The 23,046-nt window shown below is 37.9% G+C and overlaps 1 protein-coding gene across 1 annotated transcript in view; it reads right to left on the bottom strand.

Moving 5' to 3' along the window:
* Nucleotides 1-23,046, bottom strand: part of Agps (alkylglycerone phosphate synthase) — a 98,442-nt gene that overhangs the window by 8,816 nt on the left and 66,580 nt on the right. The window contains exons 15-19 of the mRNA XM_021156099.2: nucleotides 21,117-21,186; nucleotides 18,431-18,492; nucleotides 16,438-16,527; nucleotides 11,258-11,357; nucleotides 9,255-9,312 (exon numbers count right to left, since the gene is read on the bottom strand). Coding sequence (XP_021011758.1) covers nucleotides 9,255-9,312; nucleotides 11,258-11,357; nucleotides 16,438-16,527; nucleotides 18,431-18,492; nucleotides 21,117-21,186 — 380 coding nt within the window. The remainder of the gene's footprint in view (nucleotides 1-9,254; nucleotides 9,313-11,257; nucleotides 11,358-16,437; nucleotides 16,528-18,430; nucleotides 18,493-21,116; nucleotides 21,187-23,046) is intronic.

Below are 23,046 nucleotides of genomic sequence, written 5' to 3'. Positions count from 1 at the left end.
AAAAAAAAAAAAAAAGAATTGGATTCAATCTGTCTTCAGTACCACCATCAATTAGTTTGTTACACTTAAATTTTAAACTAGAGTAGAACTGAGTGTTTATACACACAACAGAGACCAAAGCAAATGAACAGGTTAAATGGAATAAGACTGATAAAGAAAAGAATAGAGAATGTTCTTTCTTGAAGACTAAGAACAATGTCTTATTGTTCTTTGTAATCTTGTTAGATAATACAGTATCTACCACACAGAAAGATAATCACTACATTTAGATGAAGTAAAAATGAATGGAACCACAGTTATTGTTAAGACATTTAAAATATAGCATAGGGATTCAAAAATCTAATAAAGCAATGTAGTTTTCTTAGTTTCTCAATTGTATTCACCCTGTGTGTCCTGTATTTTGGCATTATTTCTTGAGGATACCTAGAGCTATTCAGTAGTCAGTACAGAAGGCATGGCACAGAACTGCAAGTTTTCATTGCTTCAAAATCTCAAGAACTCTCTGAACCTTATTAGTAATTCTCAACTGCAGTGACTAGCACTTAGCAATGTTTATGGAAATTTCTGGCTGTCCTAATGGGGCAATTGTTATTGGCATTGTGCTGGATAGTTTTATGTCAACTTGATAAAAGCAAGGAACCACAATTAAGAAAATGCCTGGATAAGATCTATATGTAGAGCATTTTATTAATTAATGACTGATGGAGGAGGGCCCAGGGTGATATCAACCGTAGGTTGTGGTCCTGGGTTCTCTAAGAAAGCAGGCTAAGCAAGCCATGGGAAGCAAGCGAGTAACAGCACCCCTCCATGGCCTTGTATCAGCTCCTGTATCCAGGTCTCAGCCCTATTTGAGTTCATTTCCTGACTTCTTTTCAGTGATGGACTATCACATGGAAGAGCAAGCCAAATATAAAATAAACACTTTGCTCTCCAACTTGCTTTTTGGTCATGGTACCTCATCATAGCAACCTTAACTAAGATAGGTATCTACTGGGTAGAAGCCACGGACACTGCTAAACATTCCAAAACACTGAGCAGCACTCCATCAACAAAAACTTATCTGGCCAAAAAATGTAGCTAATGTCAAGACTGAGAAATCCATGGCTCTCTATGCTTCCAAGGGTTCAGAGACTAAGAAATCCATGGCTCTCTATGCTTCCAAGGGTTCACTACCTAGGAGCCCAAACAACTGCCATAAATGTATACTTTCAATGCTATAACTTACTGGGTCAGCAGCTGCATTTGGCACAGCCCTGCAAGAAAATATTATAAATCTAAACTGCTCATCACAGTGGCCACTAGTTATATGTGGATACAGAGCATTTAATGTACTTAGTATAAGAGCAATTTTTTATTTTTAATTACAGAAATTTAAATAGCTATATGCAGCATCATGGCTTCTAAATTGTACAGTGCGGCTACAAAATAACAACAGAAATAAAATTTACCTAACAGATATTAGACTTTTAACAGATACTATATGTGAAAATATCTATTAGCATTAACTTTGGTAACCATATGAAACCGACTATAAACAGTTATGTACCTATAACAATATGATAACGTAATATGGACATCGTCACACTAACACCTTACTTTATAAGGAAGGGTCTATATGAAAAACTGCCAGGAAGGAAACGTTCTCTTTAACAGCCCAAGAAAACGGATGCCATTCTTTTCTAATAATGCCTGTGGGGCTGGAGGATACACAAGTTTAGCACCTAACAACACATGTGTCTCACAGCCCTGTGCCTGAGGCTGAGTCTCTGCAGCTGCCTAGGAGGGAGGGCGGCAAGCAGTGTACTTGATAGAGATTTCCCCTGTGAGCCCAGTTTGCTACACCTATGGTAGGAATAAAAAGCTGTAATGTTCTGATATATTACAAATTAAATTTGTTTTTATCTACTGTTGGATCTATTTACATTGCTTTAGTAAAAAAAAATAGTATATGTAATAAAAAAGTTCTGAGAGAAAAAGCCATCCATTAAGAAGAAACTGAAAATATTTACTTAAAAGGTCAAACAAGCATTTTGCTCTCTAATCTGATGTGATGTAAAGTCATTGTTGGCACACTACCCAGCTGCTCACTATCAGAGGGCATGGCTTTGACCCTGGTACAGTCAAGATGCAGAGCAGCTTTATCTCCAAAGCAGTCGTGTATTACCTGTCTCCAGCTACCTCCCTAGCCCTCCCTCACTCCTGGAAACTACTAATCTCTTCTCAACTATTTTGTCCTGTCAAAACTGTTACAGGATCCTAAGGGCAGAAGCCTCTTGAGTCTGGTACACTGGCACAGTCCCACAGAGACGCACCCAAGTAGTTAGAGTTCGTCGTTCGTTCCCTTTTGTTACCGAGTACAATTCCAGAACACAGCATAGCAGGATTTGTTTAGCCGTTCACAGGCTGAAAGACATCCAGACTGTTCCACCTTCATCTTTTTATAGTTGAGTCCAGTTAAACAATTTGTCCTTTTGTAGATTATGCTATTGATCCAGTCCAAGTACTCTCTGCCAGTCTGTAGGGCTGAAGATTTTCTCCTATACTACTTTCTAACAGTTTTAGAGCTCCATGTGTTACATTTAAGATAATAACCCATTTTGGGTTAATTCCTTTATGGATGCAGATTTAGTTCAATGTTCTTTTGTATGTGCAGTTAACATGCATGTGTGCTTACAGATGTATAGCTACTCCAGCACCACTTCCATTGGAATGTTCCTATCAATCTGAGTCCAGGTGTGTGGACCAAGTTATGAGTTCTCATATCTAGTCCATAGATCTAACAGTGGAGTCTTGATTTATACAAACTATAATACATAATAAGGCTCAAAATCAGAAAGATATTTTTGTCTCTCTTTCAAAATTATTTTAGTTATTTAATTCCTTTGTCTTATCACATAAATTTTAGAATCATCTTTCCCAGATCCATACGAAAAAGTCTGCTAAAATTCTAACAGAAAATGTGTTTTCAAAGATAGATCAGTTTGTACAGAACTGACATTTTACAGGAATAGGCCTCCCATTTATTTACAGGACTTCCTTGGCTCCTGCCATTGTTATTCTGTAACTTTTAGATTACAAAGCCTATGTATATTTTCTTGGATTGAAGCCTATGCACTTTTTTAGATTCCACTTACTTCATTTTTTAGCAACTGTAAATGCTGTTATATTTAGATTTTCATTTGTATATTTGTTGTTAATTTTTGTATGGAATTAAACTTTTGTATATATTCTTGCTGACTCTGTTTTTGAACATTCTCAGAGATTTTCTAGACAGAGAACCATGCAGTGGCCAAGAAGTCTGTTTCTTCCCTTCTTTCCTTCCTTCCTACCTTCTGTTTCACACTACAGGTTTCTAACAGATGCTCTGCTCTGCTTCTTGTACTTCCGATGTTTCTGATGCTACTACTAGTTTCTACTGACTGCCAGGGAGAAAGCGAGCAACAGCTTTGATTTGCTCGGATACCAACATTTTAACCAAGACTGTAAATGCAATCAGCACATTTTACTTATTGACAAAGGACTTGAAGAATAATTTTAGAAATGAATGACCTAAAATTGTAAGTCCAAGTTCAAGATAAATATGTGGCTGACACAAACTTTGCTGTTTAAACTGATCAGCAAATCAGCTGCAAAGACGAGAGCTATGGGGGATTGAGTTAAGCAGACTCTGTTTCCTTCAGCCTCAAGTTCCAGACTACATCTGTTTTCTCTGATACACAAATTCAGAGTTAAAATAGCTCCATTTATCACAGCATGATTGTAGGCAGACAAACCAGCCTGTCTGTTTCCAGATAGCGAAAGCGACTGTTATTAATCACAATTACAGGCCAAACCCTCCAAGAGAAACTGCATCAATATTCTCCTAACTCACAGTTCTGCTACTCTGAAACAGACAGACAGACAGACAGACAGACAGAAAGAAAGAAGAAAAGAAAAGAAGGGAAAAGAGAAGAGAAGAGAAGAGAAGAGAAGAGAAGAGAAGAGAAGAGAAGAGAAGAGAAGAGAAGAAAAGAGAAGAGACAAAAACAAAACAACAAAACCAGCCAACCAACCCCAGTCCTGAGGGTGTTGTGACAGTGCCTGGCAGTCAGTAAAGAAACATGCTACTGAGGACAGCTGAACTTGTCAGTTCGGGGAGCAAGTGAGGAAAATCTTTCATATATATAAAATTAGCAATCTCTCAAAAGTATTAATAGTAAGTCTAACAGCACAATTAAACATGTTATTTAAACTTCAGATTAATAACACTTTTGCTTTATGAAAGTATAATGATTAGCAATGGACATTTGAAAGTTTAACTTCAAATAGAGAAGCTAGTATGAAAATAGACATTTTATTATAGCCAATTTCATTGCCAGTAATGTGAAACTTATTTTTCTTTCATGCAGATTTTTAAAGAGAATTCTAAGCTATAAATAAAAATGATAGTGTCAGACCTCCTTAAATGTGCACATCTTTTCTAAATAAACTGCAAACCACTCTTCAGTGGTTGGTGCAAAAGATTAAGGAAATAAACCAGAGTTCTCTCTGGTATTCTCCTACTGTTTAAAGATACATGCTGCAATGCTTCAGTGCCTCCATGCAAGGCACTGTAGATGCTCTCCATGCACTGCAGCTACATCCACTAAGCAGCCTCTGAGGTGGGAAGCATCACTCTTGGTCACCTGCAGCCAGAGAACCTGCTTTCCTACAATCTCTACAATCAGTAAACTGGGAGCTAGAAATATAGGTTTTATTTCAAAGACTATATCCTCTCCTATTTACAGTGTGTGTGTGTGTGTGTGAGTGAGTGTGTGTGCATCCATATGTGTGCCCCTACACATGTGGTGCTTAGAAATGAACCTAGGACCTTCTGCATGTGAGGCAAGTACTCACCTTCCAACTATACTCCACTCATTTTAATCTTCATCTTGAGACAGGATCTCAATATAAATTGCTAAGAAAGACTTGAACTACCTCAGCAGCCCAAGAATGACTTAAGCTTATGATCTTCCTTGAATATAGAATCTTATTAATTATAGAAAAGCTCTGTTTACAATATTTCTGTGAAAGTGTGTTAGCAGAGTCACTTATTCAGCAGATTACAATAACATGCATTTCTCTGCATATTACTGAGTATTCCTTATATACTTTGTTTTAAAGCAGATGGGCCTGACAATGCTCTCCTATAATCCTCTTCCCTAGGAACTATGTAGAGCAGACACTCAGTGTTCTGGGAACTGGAGAGCAGAATGTGACCGAAGTCATAATTCTGCCACTGAACAGGATTCAAACTACACACATGAGCAAGGGAACATTTCTAGGAAAGTGACATCTTTACTGGAGACCTAAATGACCAGGTAAAGGGAGCCATGCAAACATCTAGGAGGAGAACAGCAGAAAATGAGGGAATAGCATGGGCCTTGAGGGGAAAGAGGTTCCATTTGAGAAACAGCAGGAAAGAAAAAGAGTATCAGAGACATGGACCACGTCATCACTGAAAGCCTAATGAGGGGTCTGGGTTTTCTTCTGAATGTGAAGAGAAAATTTGAGTTAAAGAATTTAAATACAAAAAGAAAAAGAGAAGATTCCCAGGCAGCAAGGGAAGGGAGGAAGGGTCATATGAGTTAAGAGGGTACTTACTGCTTTGTGCCCACAGGAAACAGATTTGAACTAAGGTGGTACCAGAAGTGGTGACATCTTTTGGTTTCTGGATTCATCAGCCTAAGTCTTCAGGATGATTTTGCATTGTAGGGCAGAGATTGTCACTAAGGAAGTGGGTGATGGGGCGGGAAAGGATGAGATCCTTGCTGGGGCATTTATAAGACCATATCCTCTCTTGTTATTATTAGGTGAGTGGTCTGCGCACCTCTGCAGGCCTAGGGTCTTTTTCTAAGCACTGCAAGAAATCATGTCGTTTGGAATTTGTTTCCATTCAGTCATTGTTTCTGATCACACAGAAAATACATACTAGAAATGGGATGGAATTTTTAAAATCTCTTAATGCAGCAGCTTCTAAATTTAATATGGAATCAAACTTTGCCACATTCTACTTCAAGCCAATAAATAGAATTTTCTCAATGTATGAAGTCTAACAAATAAAGTCTAAACCTAGAACTTGAAAATATATACAAATTGTATGAGTGGTTTTAGTGTATGTATGGTCTGAATAAGAAAGGCCTACATAGGCTCACATATACTTGGTGAGAGTACTTGGTCTCTGGTTGGTGAAACTGTTTGGGAAGAAGAATTAAGAAGTGCGGTCATGTTGGAGGAGGCGTGTCACTGGTGGGGCTTCAAAGGCCTGTGCTATTCCTAACATCTGTCTCCTGGTTGTGTTTCAGGAGGTAAACACTTAGCTACTGCTATGCCTGCCTACCTGCTGCCATGCCCCTGCTGCAGTGGTCATGGTCTCTAACCCTCTGAAACTGTGAGCCCCAGAGTATGTTGCCTTGGTCATGGTATTATCTACAAGAATACAAGGAATAACTAAGACCCTATAACATAAACTGTCCTGTACCATTTCAGTGCCTGAATTTGAAAATGTTAGATGCCTATAATCAGGAAGTATAAAACCAACAAGAAAATAAAAGGATTTATGGGCAAGAACTAAGAAAAATTATCTATAATAAAAAAAAAAACAAACTTTTGTTTCCCTTCTGTGACACTTGTTTAAAAAGTAATTATCTTACATAATGTGCAAATGAAAGAAAAGGAAGAGTTACCTTAAAGGAAACTAATACATATTTCTTTTCAAAGGCAGTTAATTTCAATCTTAAAAAGGTTTAAAATGATTTCACATAGTTTAGGCTTCTTGGTATCAGGACAAGAGCACTGAATAACACTCAAAATCTTACACCAGCAATAACAGCTTATATTTTGAATTCCATTTGAAATAACAGTTACTCGGCTGCATGTTGAAGAGAATTAAAAGATATTAAATTACAAAGATCCCAGAAAACATTTATAGTTTATAGGCATTACTATTTCCTTCATCTTCTCTTCCCTTCTGAAAGTCAGACATTTAATATGCTGTGATTGCCTTGACGGTGCCGTCCGAAGTGAAGAGGAAACTAAAGTAAAGCAGTGAGCAGGGCACAATCGCATCAGGAGTTTCTGATATGTTGTAATACTTATTCTCTTGGACTGAGTGTGTTAACACCCTTGAGAAGAAGAAAAATCTTTCAAATTCTCTAGCCTAGGTGGCCAGTAATATTTATATATGGAAAACACATTATACAAGATTAAAAAGCATTAAGTATATACCTTGTATCAAAAAAAAAAAAAAAAAAACCACTAAGGGCTAGATAGATAGCTCAGCTATAAGGCTATAAGACTATAAGGATCAGTGTCTATCATAAACAAAGCCACAGGTAGTATTTCCATAATTCTTGAGACCAAGGATTAATAAAACAAAATCAATATATAATAGGTTAAAGTTTATACTTTTTCCAACTATTGCTTATTGACTCACTTGTGGTACTGGGTAATACAATGGTCTTTTATAACTTTCACAAGTAAAATCCAAACTTCGAGTCTCTCTTCACCACAGTCTATTTTTCTGCAGCAAGTGCTTTAGAGCTGTGCATGGACAAGTAGGCTCCTCTGAGACAGCAGCTCTACGCATCTGAGAAGCAACTGCAGCATGTGTCTTTCCTTGAGAACCTCGAACACAGCTGCTCCTGGGAACCCTCAATATCCTCTCAGATGGGAGGAAAAGAAGCAGAGCTCTTGACCACAGAAGGTGACCAGGACTCTCCTATGCACTGCTTCAGATCACTTGGTCTCCTTCAATCTTTGCGAAACTTCTCACACTATAAAATATGAGTGACCTATTCTAAGACCTATTCCACAATCAAGGAAACAGTCATTTACTAATCAATTCCCTAAATAACAATTTAAGCTTCTATCACCCCCTTCTCTACAACGCGCCATCCTCACTCTCTGTTCCCTTTGTCATATTTACTGATTTTTTAAAAAGGTATAAGGTCCAGAAGCATACCTAGCTTTTAACTGCACATAAGACGTTTCTGGTGCCCGTTCTTCATTTGTCATCCTAACATTCACCAGCACCTCTGAGAAACCCTGCCTCTGTGAGTGGAGAAGAGCTATCAAGGAAGACTCCCACCCAGCCTCAGACCTCCACGTCCATGGACACACATATGCACACACATGCGCGAGTGCACACACATACACACAAATAAAAGAACTTCTAAAGGAAAGAGTATACCCAGGAAGGAGTCAAAGGATTAATTTATCCACTCCAAATGTTCATTAGAAAACCTACTTATTTGTGAAGGTTAAGAAAAGAAGATGGCGTTAAGGAAGAGACTGATGTAGCAGTGCCAGAATTATCTTGCATCTCATTCATCTATATCATCAATCTTCTCCAGCACCCCCCTCAGAATGTTTGTGTAGACAGGCACTCTACAGTATACCCCTTTCCACCCAAACTCTTCCATTATCTCTCCATACACATGCGGAGGCTGAGTACTAGAACAGTCCTTGATTTTAGTATAAAGCAACATACAGAAGAAAATCATTGCCTTCTGGGACCCCTACTTCAAAGCAAACAAATGCAAATGACTTAAACAGAGGGGAACCAAAAAGGACAAGAGGTACTGAGGACAGGTCAAAGGTTTAATGTGTAGGTGATTATTTGCACCAACCTAAGTTTACTTTTAATCTCTACATTTGTATTTTTCCTAAGCAAATTACAGGGAAAACTATACTATAACAAGTTTCTGTTACAAAGAATCTGGGGATAATCTCAAAATTACAATTTTAATAATGGTAGTCTTAGGGAAAACATCTCTTATTTTGATCATATGGGATCAATTATTTGTTGATTAATGTGCTGAGATGTAGAAAGAACAAATATCTTTCACTATATGTACAACTGATGTTCATGTACACTCCAACAGTGGCTGGAAAAAGACTAAAAAGGTTTTGTTTTTCTTTCCTTTCTTTAAAGCTTTGGCTGTAATGGTCAAACACCTCCCAGGTAAGGTAATCTGCTCTCTATTAACACGAGGGTCCTGAGAATTAGGAAAGCTGACACATTCCATACCAAGATAGACTATCAACCCAGGCATTCTGTTGGCTATAACATAACCTACCTACTTTAATCAGTTATTCTAAGACATGAAAATGTTTCTAAATCTCAAGTGCTCTCAAATTACTCATGTAATGATATTCCCCAGGTTTTTAATTGAACCAAATATTTTAAAAAGCAGGAGCATTAGAAATTCTATACCACGCCCCTTTAAAAATACCTCCATGGTGATGTGACAGGCTCCCTCCATTGGCAAGGATTTCCTCTCTAGCAGCTGCCTGTAGCAAACAACACAAATGTTACCACTACTTGGATTTTACTTTAGAGTGACTAACATTTACTGACTTCTCCCCAGACACCCAGAAAGGTGCCAAGCAATCTGCTTGAACCTTTCCATTTATTTCCACTATGTGACCATACAAACTCTTAGGGAGAACATCTCTTAGTTCAAACACATGGGATAAATTATTTTTTAGTTCTATATACATATCTAAGAGGAATAAAAGAGGAGAAGGGAAGGAAAAAAAAAGAACCCACACTACTATTTTGTCCCCTTGCTTAACCTCCTAACATGCCAGGTCCTGACCATCCTTCTGAGGGCACGTGGGTCAAGAGATAAACAGAATACAGACAGCATGCACGGTGAAGGGCAATGGGCTGGCCTGAGCCTTTCTGTTTCCCTTCTTCCCTATTTAAGTCATGGTTCTCTTTTAACTTTCAACTGAAAAAACTTTAGGTTAGTGTTCAAAGTGATGGATTTCATTATGGACCTTCACACATACATTTTACTACATTTTCTATTCTTTTTGTTTGTTTGTCTTGTTCTTGTGTTTTGAGACAGGGTTTTTCCATGTAGCCCTAGATATTCCGGAACTCTCTGTAGACAAGGCTGGCCTTCAACTCACAGAGATCTACCTGCCTCTGCCTCCAGGTAAAGATTAAAGGCAGGTGTCAATTACCAGCTGGCTACATTTTCTATTCTTAATGATTTAATATTTAATAGCCACAAAATAAGTTTCTCCTGTACCTTGAGCTTCTCAGATGTATTCATGTCTATAAACCAATTAACAGTGGCTGATGTAGAAGGCCACCCAGGTGGAACATATGAACAATACCACACAGCAAAGTACTTTATGGGAACCTTCAGGACTTAGGAGTTGAGGGTTTCCATATAATCGTGAGTAAGCTAGCCTCTGCTCAAGAACTTTTTATTACTAATAACTCACCTCAAATAAAACAGCTCCTTGAGATGAAGAATTAAGCAAGTAACAGAACTGGGAGAATAAAATTTCAATTTGTGGACTCAAAGAAAGAAGCTTTGTTTATTTGTGTTTTTTGAGCTGATGCTATGTAACCAGGCTGACTCTCAAGCTTGCTGCAGTCCTCCTGCCTCTACCTCCCCAGTGCTTGAAAATACAGGCATGCACCATCATGCCTAGCTAAGCAAGGGATTTCACAGTCAGGCCCAGGAAATACAAATATTCTCAAATCTGTGGGCAGATGAGACCCCGCAGTGCACAAAGCCACTTGCTACCAAACCTGACTACCTGAGTTTTCTCCCTGGGACCCATGTGGTAGAGAGAAACAGCCACTCTCCACAAACTATCCTCTGACCCCCACTTGTGTGGGACTGTGTGCATGTGCACACATGCACACAGACACACACATCAATAAAGAATATACTTAAAAATTTGAGGATAAGATATCATTGGCAGGCACATAATCAACTTAAAACACTAGGGCAACCTGAGTGTCTAAGTGACATGCCTGCTATGGCTCCCTCCAGTTTAATGGAGGCGTCTATGCTGCTTCTAGCAAGCAGTATAGTCATCACCACATGAGTCTATAAAAACCAGCAGCTTAATTAAGGCCACTTAAGAAATGTTAGCAATAAATCCCAAGGATCTATATACAATTGTATCACATGGATGGATTGCTGAAGGGACATCAAAGACCCCTAGTCATAAAGGCTCCTGTTGTTATTTAATTGGCTATAATGCACTGGAAGTAACAACCAAAGAGACATGGGCTTCAGAAATCCACGACATTAATTGCAGACTGACTATCTGGTAGGTAAGTCAGTGGACTCAACATACTTTCATTTCAATGGGCTAGTAGCCAGGCAAGCCATGTGTGACTACGGTGACTCAAACTAAAGTCCCTAAGTCAGAACTAAAATTTATTTAAATAAAAAAACAACATAAGAACTACATGCAAAATTACCTCAGTCTGTTCAAACACAGTCAGTGGGTCACTAATTCCCCTGTAGTTAAAGGCAAAATAGAAGTAGATACATGCACCTGCATCGTAAGTCTGTGTCACCCTGAAAGACAAACAGATAAAAATCCCCCAAAGGGCTTTAAGTTCAGTAAAAACAGATTTAACATCTAGAAATGTCAAAGAGCAGATCAGATGGGAATCCACCCAGGCCATAACCCCATCTTCTCCTCAGTCTCCCACTCCCTGGGAGGACCACTCTACTCCTCTGCAGGGGCTGCCAGAACAGGAACGCTAAGAACCTAGTGGGAGACAAAGGCGTTTGCTTTCTTTCATTTAAACGTGAGATTTACCAATACTGCAAGTACATGGCTCAACTCATTTATTCTGTTTTATGCAACCAGAATTACAGGGAACATTTTCTAAAAATTAGTATTTTACAAAAAAAGTCATTCTCAGTGAGCTTACTGAAGTTATCTACAAGTGACAGAACCTTATTTCAAGCAGTGTATCTGAAAACATTTAAAAGACAGTCAAGTATACATATAAAAATATAGTCTGCTTTAACATGCACAGCCAAAAATAACATATAACTAAACCCTGACTTAAAGGGCCCTTATCCCGACTATATAACTAACTAACTTTTTCCTGTTACATTCAACTTATGTATCTTAAGTACAGTACAGTATTGTTCCAGTCTATATACATGGGTACATTTCATATTATCATAAGACACACTGCAAAACAGCTACCCATAAGGCAACATCAGAAACAAAGAATTTGTTCTTTCATTGGTTCATTACTGTCTGGAACAGAAATATGAACCACACAGAGACAAGCAAATACCAAGAACTTAAATTAATTTTCATTACTTTAAAAAAATCTACATTGATGATAAAACAAAAACAAGCTGTGTGCAAGATACATAAATACTCTCATAGCAATATCATGTGCTGTCATGTGATCGGATTCTTATGGATCAAGAAAATCGAGACAGAAAAAAGTAAATCATTGAAGTTGAGTGGGGGTAAAGAAAATAGTGTAAATGTGCTAGAAGAAATTCCTAAGCTCTCTCTAGTGAATACATGACACCTTGTAGAATACAAGGGAGGAATACTGACAACTCTACACTCAGTTTAAAAGGGCACACAGCTTGACAACATGAATAGTGTAATCGTACTATCTGTGTTACACTAGACAGAGACATTGGAGGAATATGAAGACAAAGAGTATCAACAGCTTTATGCAACTTAAAACCACACTAACAGTAGAAAATACTGGGTTTTACACTTTTATAATCATACCATGTAACCACGTAAGGAAAAATGAGTGAGGCGGTATATGAAAATGTGATGGTTACTGCTAATTGCCAACTTGACAGAAACTAGAGGCATCTAGGAGGTGTGCCTCTGGGCATGCCCATGGGATTTCTGTGACTATGTTAAAGATACAGGAAAATCCCTCTTCCTTCAGGCAGGACCATTCCCTGGGCAGAGGATGCTGCACTAAGTGGAGAGCTGGAGTTGAGCAGCAGCAGGTATTCATCCTGTTTCCTGCTGGAGGCCCTGCTGCCTTGACTTGCTCACCATGAAGGACTGAACTATGAACTAAAATTAAAATCTTCTTTCTTAAATTGCTTTTATTATCTCATCACAACACCAGGAAGAGAAACTAACACAACTCTACTCTTCTGCAACTTTTTTCTAAGTCTAGATGATTCTCTAAGTCTAGATGATTCTCTAAGTCTAGATGATTCTCTAAGTCTAGATGATTCTCTAAGTCTAGATGATTCTCTAAGTCTAGATGACTCTCTAAGTCTAGATGACTCTCTAAGTCTAGATGACTCTCTAAGTCTAGATGACTCTCTAAGTCTAGATGATTCTCTAAGTCTAGATTATTATCCCGCCAAAGTTAAAAAAAAAATTAAAGCAAATGTTTTTCCAGTTGACCTGAAATGAACAAAACATCCATCTTACTTGAAAGTTAAAACAAACAAACACTTCAGCATACTGAAGCTAAAAGAACAGACTTGATGGAATGTGTTAGTTACAGGTCTTCCAAACATCCCAAAGTTAACAAAAAGAAATATAGCTCAGAAGTAGGAGAGATGATCAAACACCAAACAGGATCAGACTTAGCCAAAGCCTCCTCACTGAGCTCACAACAGATAGCAAGGACATGAAAAACAAACATGATGAGATCAAATGCAGTTGCATGACCTTAAAACACTGTGATTCCATGTGTATGTTGTGTGTATACATGCAGAAGATATCAAGGATGTTGGATTCTTAAATCATATATATGATAAATATGTGGGCTTTCAAAATGCAATTAGGACACACGAAAACAGAGTTTGGACAATCACAATGAAATCTCCAAATGCAAGCCATGGAGAAACCACAGAGGACTCAGCCTAACAGAAGGAGCAAGTACTTTTACTACACAATACAAACAGAATCTAATCTAAAACAGTAATGGTCTTTTGGCCAAATGTTAGGTGCCTCAGAACAGAATAAATGAACTGTTTAACAATGCTATGTCAATTTGCCAGCTGTGCTTTGCTTGTAGTGTTAATTCACACTCCTAAAAAAGATCCCTTGAACATTTGCATTTTAAGTTCCAGATTTACAAGTTTAAGAAAACTGGAGAACTATTTTAACTACGAGGTGCTGTGATCAGGAAGAACCAAGTTTAAAAAGGGGGGGGGGATAAGTAAAGTGTGCTTACAGGAATTAAGGGTATGCACCACTCATAAGGGGATCATTGACATCAATACATAGAAAATGTAACCAATTCTAATAGAACATTGTCACTATGCTAGCTAGTTTTATGTCAATGTAACTCTAGTAATTTGGGATCAAACCTCCAAATAGCCCCACAGATTGGCCTGTGGTACCTATTCTTGACTACTGATTGGTGTGGGCTGGTGGTGGTCCTGGGTGCTATGAGAAAGCAGGTTGAGCAGGGCTGAGCAACACTCCTGCCTCAGTTTCCACCCTGACTTCCCTCAGGGATATAGTGCCATCCTAGAGCTGTAAGCTGAAAGAAACCCTTTCCTCCCCCAAGCTTCTTTTGTTTCATTAGAGCAGCGGAAACTCTAAGATAGCCAACTTTCAACAAATTTAGGATAAACATATTACACATTTTTGTATATAAAAACCACCACTAAGTCTATAGTAAGTATAATGGACCTAACAGATCTAGCCAAACGTGGCCTAACTCAAAGTTTAAATAATGAAAAACTGTCATTAAAAAAAAAAAAGAAAGAAAGAAAGAAAGAAAGAAAGAAAGAGTGTGAAGAGATTTAATTCTTGCTAATGAGCAGAACAGCGCCTCCGCCCTTCTAATACATTCTCTTATACCAAATCTTCAAAGCCATCGAATGTCACCCTGATTCCTGGGATGGAACAAAACTTCAAGGATACTTCCCAGGCTGACATTAAGATAAATCAGAGAAACAAGCATCACAAACAGAAATACAGACAATCCTGAAAGAGGTATGTAAAAAATTTCATTGTGAGGTAAAATGTTGTACACTGGGTATATGTAGCTACCAAATATTATAGTTTAAGAGACCTCAATTATGCTTGGCACAGCTGCAGTAACCAACAGGACTGAGCATGTATAGTTACTTAAGGCTATACTGAGAGAGACAGAAGACTGGCTGAGCTGATGTGCTTCAGTACCATCAAAGTCTAAAAGCATTGTAAGCCAGAGACAGACTCACACAGGAAATGCCTGCTGCTGAAGTACATCTGCTCCTGACATCCAATGTCAGCTACACTTACCAGAGACACACACTGCCTCCAAGTTACAGTCACTGTACTCCTTTACATCCTAAGTAGTTGTATTCCTAATACTGAAGGTGTGTTCTTAAGGTGTTCCCCTCAACAGGCACAGATGCACATCGACAGTACCAATGTGAGGCTGCACAGTGGGTAATGGCAGCTGGGGGTGTCCTTCTGTAAGGGTCGCTCTTCATGATCTGTTCTGATTGCCTCTTATTTTCCATCTTAAAATATTTTTTTTTTTTGATTTTTCGAGACAGGGTTTCTCTGTATAGCCCTGGCTGTCCTGGAACTCACTTTGTAGACCAGGCTGGCCTTGAACTCAGAAATCCACCTGCCTCTGCCTCCCAAGTGCTGGGATTAAAGGCGTGCGCCACCACTGCCTGGCATCTTAAAATACTTTAATACCTTTCTAGAGAGTCAAATGTTCATCTCGTGTCTTGACACATGTAACATGGTGTTTACATATAAAATTAACACTATAACTAAATGTAAATGGTCCCCTCTCAGAAACAAAACAAAACAAAATCATTTTATTTGGGGCTACTATTTAATAATAATAATAATAATAAATCAGTTAACCAGTCATTATCCAACATGGAAGATACGGATCACAAGTAATTTTTAAAACTTAAAATGATTTTTTTAAATTTTCAGACAAGCAACATTTCAGTCACTCACTAACCAGTAGGGCTTGTGGCTACCAAACTTAACAGCAAAAATACAGAATGTTCGTATTATCAAAGAAACATCTATTGGGAAGTAAGGAGTTATTTATCACTTGAATCTTTCACTCCTTTCATAAAGGTTTAAACATCCCTCCCAACTCTCTCTCTCTCTCTCTCTCTCTCTCTCTCTCTCTCTCTCTCCCTCTCCCTCCCTCCCTCCCTCCCTTCCTCCCTCCTTCCTCCCCCTCCCCCTTGACCATGTACACAAAAACACTGCATGTAGAGTTTACAGTTCTATGCCTCTACTGTAGCTTACAGCATATCAGGGAGCAAAAAGGGATTCCTTTGTCCAGGGTTCTCAGAGGACAGAAAACTCCACCAGGGACTAGCGCTCCTTGCCTTGGTGGCTCAGGATTGAGACACAGTTCTAACAATGTAGAAGATGTTCAGGAAGTATGCCACATGGAACAGGCCAAAGCTGCTCCTTAGCTGGAAAACTAGATTTTGCAACTGTTTAAAAACATTACTTTAAGGGCACTGGGATGGCTCCACAGGTAAAAGTGTTTGCTATGCAAACCTGTCTGCTTGAGCTCAATACCCAGACCCCAAAGTGGAAGAAGTGACTTGCACATGCGCACTGTGGTGCACAGCTCATACACACATATCCACCCACATGACAGTCTGTAAGCAGTACTTTCCAGTATGAGTGTCAATAATTGTGGAAACTCACCTGCACGTAGAAAGAGGTGCGAACTGAACTCCCCTTTCTTTGCATTCCCTTCTTATCCTCTCCTTTACATTTCTACACAGATCTATAACCCTAGAAAAGATAGTTGAATACAACATGAAGTTTCCTTATACCATTTTTATTTTTCCTTCATCAGTTCATGTATTTACATATTTGTTTAGCTGACTGGCCTCTACATCTAGAAGGATAAAAAGATAAGAGAATATATTGGCAAGTAAAAAAATTGTAAGACTAAAAAGGTAACACTGTACTAATCTATTTCCCCACTGACAAGGCTGAAGGTCTGAGTCTAACTCAAAATGCAAACTGAAATCCTCCCCTTCACACCACGTGATGGTTTGGTGTATCGGGAGTCAGGGGCTCGGGCCTCAGAAGGTAAAAAGATCATAAGAGAGAAACTGATGTGGGAGGGGTACAGAGGTGGCAAGGATGATGCATGAGAAGCTTGCTTTCAGCCACATGAGGACACACCACAAGGTGACTTTCCATAAACCAAGAGGGCCTTGAACAGCAACCCAGATACCCAAAGCACCCTGATATCACACATCAAGGTGAGGGAGAAAAAAAAGATCTTGGTTTATAATATGTAAGCCAGCTAGTTTATGGCAGACTACCTAGCAATCCACACTAAGACAAGGAAAGACATGGCAGACTGAAGTCATCAATGATAGCCCTGCCAGGAGCACTGCCTGCCAAACTATTGCTCCTGAGGGCTCAATAGTGACCAGCTAACAATTCTTTTTATTTTTTTAAGATGTAGTCCCCTTGTGAAAAAAGTACCTTTACAAATTTGTTAAGAAGCAAAAACAAAACCACAGGGGTGTGGTGGTACATACATGTAATCCTAATACCAGAGGCTGAAGCAAAAAGATCACAAATTCTCTGTTCGGACTGCATGGCAGGTTTAAGGACAGACCGAATCATATAGACTGTCTGATTTTCTTTGTTTTGTTTTGTTTTGTTTTAAAAAGTCTGCACTTTTGGGGGGAGAGTGACAGTGAGCCTAGAAACTGGTCAGTCTGAAGACAATTCTTGGAATCCAAAAGTCAAAGACCACAGTGGAGTAAGATAGTGTAGAAAAGATGGAAGCTTTCCAAATGGGAAATGAGGTATAAGGAGAACAAGATGTTAAATATTTAATATCTAAAGAGTGAGTTCAAAAGGATCTGCTACAGCCTATGTACTCACCAACACCTGAAAAGAACTCATACATCTTATAAAACAAAGTGAAATGTAGGCATGTTCAAAGAAAATAAAATATACTGAGGATTTTCTCAAGAACCTATTGAAGGTTAATTCAAAAGTCCATGTTTATAAAAGTACTTCCCAGCTTTTATTACTGCCTCCCTACACTGTGTGAGTGTGTGTGGGTATAGTGAGTGTAGATGTGTGTTTCCAGGAGAGAAATCTCAGATACTACTTCCCATGCATCCTATCAAGGACATTTTCTACAATGTGTTTTAGTACCAAAATTTTGTTTAAATTTGAAAATGGAAATTATGCTTAATATTTTAAAGTAGATTTTTTTCAGAAATCACTTAAACACAAGTGAAGATCTTGTTAAATCTAGACACATACATCAAAGCTAAATAGTACATTACAAAAGAAAGCTAAGAGGGTTATAAGGTTAATAATGAGGTGGGGGAGGAAGGCCTTCTAAAGAACATTTAAGCACAATGAATCACCTATGTGAAGCCAAATGACACAGCAGCATTTTGTGTTTAGTTCAAACTGTTAACTTCAATATGTTTGTTTGTTGGGTTCCAAGCAAATTTACCTTAATCTAGAAGAAGGGTGGGGGGAAGGTTCAAAGCAATGGTATTCAGATACTAATTTAAACAACAGTATCTTCCTTCTTTCAGTGTTTCTTATAAAACAATTTAAACCTTCCTTATTCACAAACAGATAAATTGCATATCCACATACATGCATCAATTATAAAGTATATCAGAATAAATCCTTTATTAGGTTTTACCTGTCCCAAGGAGCAGAAGTCTCAAAAGATTCTCCTACTACATAGTATTCCAAACCCAAATCCTGTAAAGACACACAAAAATCATGAAACTACAAATGATGCAGTAATTAGTAAAACCACTAGAATCTCTGGAAGTTATTGGTAGTGCATCTCTGATCTATTCTAAACTATTCTTTGTCTCATAAGAACACTGGAAAGTTCCCAAGTGTGATATGACACTCTGAAGACAGGAACCTTGTCTGTTGCTCTCCAGAGACTCAGCAGCAAATTATTAAGTATCTGATACAGAAAAGAAACTCAAATATTCTTTAGTGAATTTCTTTACTGAGTCTCTATTGTGGAAAAGCTTATAGATATGTAGAAAAGATTAGAGAATAGATTTGTAGTGGCCAAAGTATTAAAATAGCCAATATAAAAATTGAGCATCAAGGCGAAAGTAACAAGAGGTAGGAGTTTCCTCACACTGACTTTTATTTAGAAAAGACAGCAGGTGTGGTGCTACACATCTTTACTTCCAGCCATTCAACTGCAGACAAAGGCAGAGCTGAGTTCTTGGCCAGCCTGGTCCACAGAATGAGTTGCCAAACAGCCAGGACTACACAGAGAAATCCTGTCTCTCGAAAATCTAAAAACCAAAACTAACAACTAACTAGTTAGCTAGCTAGGAAGGAAGGAAGAGAGAAAGAGGGAGGGAGGATATAGTAAAGCAAGCACTTTAATCACACTAAGTGCCAGGAAGACATGCCTCCAAGTCCACTGATGGAAAACGTGTGTTCGGTGGTACACAGCCATTTGCCTGGGAATCACATCCTGTGGCAGTAGGAGTGTGTGCTAGAAGCGACTTTAAAGATTAAGGTAAGTAGGACTGTGGAAGCAGCTCAGCAGGGGAGGCGGGCATCTGTCACCAAGCCTGAGGACCTCAGAGTGATACCCACAACCCACAAGGTGGGGGATAAGAGCTGACTCCTGAACACTCTCCTCCACGCACTGTTGTGATACGTGTATCTATACACATGTATATACTCAAACACAAAATAAATAAATGCTAGAAGGAAAATGTAAAAATAAAATAAATTTGGGGGAAAAGACCCCCAATAAACTTACTTTTGGCTTAACAAGAACCTTAAAAATAGGATATTTATTCCAAATACATCATGCTGTGCTTATTTATAGGTGCATTAATTTTCTAGAATTCTGAATTCAGTACTGTGGGAAATACACCTTTCAACATATATCCCTCAATATATTCAGAGAAATCACTTCATTTTATAGATTGTCAAGTATTTCCTCTAGGAAAATCCTAGGATAGAGAGAGTCTACACAGATGACCCTAGTCATTTACCACTTCATAATCAGCACCTGTGCTAGTCAGGGTTTCGAACACAGGGAAGGTACAATCGTGGAAGAACCTGGGCTGGGAAACTGACTATTCATTATAATAGGAAAGCAGATCTTAATGAGGACTGAATTATTCTGAACTGAAAGCATTTTGTGTTTTTGAGAACAATAAAAAAATTACATATCTTTTTTACAAATGTTTTCCTCAAAACAATTTCTAACTAGAAAATTAGAAAATCTATCTCTTAGGAAAGTCAAATTTTCAGTATGGCATCCAACATATCTTTTTAGATAAGATCATTAAAATAACTAAAAGTTAAACTTTAAAAAAAATAATAAAAATAACTTCAGTCAGAAAATTTGAGTCTGTTAGAGCCAAAACAGAAAAAAATAAAATAAACATATGAAAAACTAGATTCTCAAAAGGCTGGCTTTATAGCAGTGACTTCAACAGACATGAAATAAGTGTGAACAATGAAGCCTCTTGTAAACAGAGTGTACATTAATAAAGTCTGTATGTTAGAACACACAGTTCCTGACTTCTGTAGTCATCACTACTGGTCCACCTGGAGTCAAATAACAATTTTTAAAGAAAAGATAAAAACCTATAAATCTTTAAGATAGATTATAAATCAAGTGAAGACTGTTGCTACACAGGATACTTCCACTCCAACCCAAGTAATGTTAAAATGGGCACACTCAGCTTTCAGCCAGAGGCTGGCTCCATTTTTTAAAAGGCAGAAAGACATTAAATTTCCTACATTTTTCAAAAGCACATACAAAAAATCTTAAATGGGCTTCTGAAAAGTTGCAGTAAACCCAGGGTTCAAGTAAAATGACACACTAAATTACAGCAGCTTAAGACTTATGAAAACAAGGCAATTTTATCCATTCTAAGCAACAAACTAACAATCGATAAACGCCAAAAAAACAAAAAGCCTACTACTTAAAACCTAAGTCAATGTGGTGGTTTGAATGAGAATGGGCCCCACAGGCTCATATATTCGAATGCTTGGTTTCAGTTCATAGAACTATTTGGGAAGATTTAGGAGCTGTGGCCTTGTTGGAGGAGATGCATCACTGGGACAAAAGCCCATGCTGTTCCCAGTCAGCCCCCTCTGTCTCCTCCTTGTGAATAATGAGGTGAGCTCCCAGCTACTGCTCCAGTGCCTGCCTGCCTGCCTGCCTGCTGCCATGTTTCCTGCCATGATGGTCATGGACTCTAATGGTCTGCAACTGTAAGCCCTAAATTAAAGGTTTTCTTTTCTAAGATGCTTCCCTTGGTCGTGGTGTTTTGCCACAGCAATAGAAAAGTAATTAAAACAGTCAGTGAAGAAATACAACTTACACGCATGTATGCAATGACATAAGTCAGCAAATAACCCCTCTGTCCGTTATCTTCTCCAGCCGCCAGACCACTGTAAATAAGGAACAAACTGTCAATATCTTCTAGGTGAAGAAATAAAAATTAAAAAGCCAAATTGGTAATAACATCCCAAAATAAATGCTCAACAGATTGACATGTTATACTCATTTTATCTTAATTTTACTAATCATGAATGTATCAGTTATCAAGAGAATAAAGCTTGAATAATGAATCTGTAAACTTTTAAAAATGTTACTGCTTAGTCACTTGACTTCAAAATTTTATCCTTCAAGCTAAATGAACTCATGATCTCAACTATATCTACATATTTTAAAAGCAAAGAGGGCTGGAGAGTTGGCTGAGCAGTAAAGAGCACTAGTTCAATTCGCAGCAACCACATGGTGACTCATAACCATCTGTAATGGGACCCAATGCCCTCTTTTGGTGTGTCTGAAGACAGCAACAGTGTACTCACATATATAAAATAAATAAATCTTTTTTTAAAAAGAGCAAAGAAAGTACTAATAATAAAAATAAATTTAGATGAACTTAGCCTTCACAAAACTAACAAGATGTTTTATCCTTATTTTAAGCATTTCAGTTGAGAACCCCTAATCTGAAAATCTGAAATCTGAGATGCTACAAAGATCAAAACATTCTGCTGCTAATAGAATGGCACAGTGGATGAGTACAAGATGTATTTTACCCAGAGGGCTGCATAAAACCTAGGCATACCAGAAATACTGTATAAAATTAACTCCAGTTTATTTAGATAAAGTGGACAAATCAATGCTAGGCTTAAACACATGGTTCATCCTCAAGACATCTCATTAAATAAATGGAAAATGGTTTAGAATCTAAAAAATTCCAAAACCAGAAACACGTCTGGTCCTAAACATGAGGGATCCTGAACTATAATTGGATTTTTATTCTGATGCTCACATAGTCTTATATGTAAAACTGTGTGGCTAGTGACTAGGAATTCCCAAATAGCAACAAGTTCTCAAACACATGATATTAGTTCATGGAACTCATTGTTTAAACTAGAGATATAACACGTGGAAGTACTAACATTTATAATGCAGTGTAGACAAGTACAGAAGAATAGCACCTCAAATCTTAATACTCTGAATGTACAAATTAACTCTCAATCTGAAATGGTTTTATCCAGAGAAACTGTGTTATGTGATTTAGTTAAAATTAATTTATATATCATAAAACCTCATCCTAGTTTTGTGGTTTGCCAGAGTTCTTAGTTTTAAAGACAATGAAGGAGGATTTGGAGAGTTGGCTTAGAAGTCAAGAGTACTTGTTGCTCTTGCAGAGCACCAGGATTTAGTTGCCAGCTGTTCTATAACCACCTCTAACTTCTACTTCTGATGTTCTCTTCTGCTCCACGCATACAAGGTATGCATGTGGTACATGTACATACATGTAGGCAAAACATTCATACACATAAAAAAATAAAATAAAACAAAATAATTGTAAAACTTTTTAAAAGACAGTCAATGAATACTGGTTTCTACTACCTTCAGAAAATAGATTTTATTTATACTTTTTCTATTATTGGACAAAAGTTAAAGTTTATTTTGTTTTAGTTAATTAATAGGAAAACCACTTCTATAGCCTCAATTGACATTTTATAACTAAATTTTTTTTTTCCCTTGATTTTGTTTGGCTTGATTTTTTTCCTAAGTTTTGTTTGACTTGACGGACATAGTACATAATGATATATAGCTGTTCTACAGAAACATTTTAAGACTGTCTCCAGCTAGAATTTAGGCTTAAACAGAATTCTCTGGGGCTGGTGAGATGGCTCAGTGGGTAAGAGCACCCAACTGCTCTTCCAAAGGTCCGGAGTTCAAATCCCAGCAACCACATGGTGGCTCACAACCATCCGTAACGAGATCTG

The sequence above is a fragment of the Mus caroli genome, chromosome 2 (genome assembly GCF_900094665.2).
Source record: "Mus caroli chromosome 2, CAROLI_EIJ_v1.1, whole genome shotgun sequence".
NCBI lineage: Eukaryota > Metazoa > Chordata > Mammalia > Rodentia > Muridae > Mus > Mus caroli.
The sequence above is the reverse complement of the archived record's forward strand: the minus strand, read 5'-3'. Positions and strand labels throughout refer to the sequence as shown.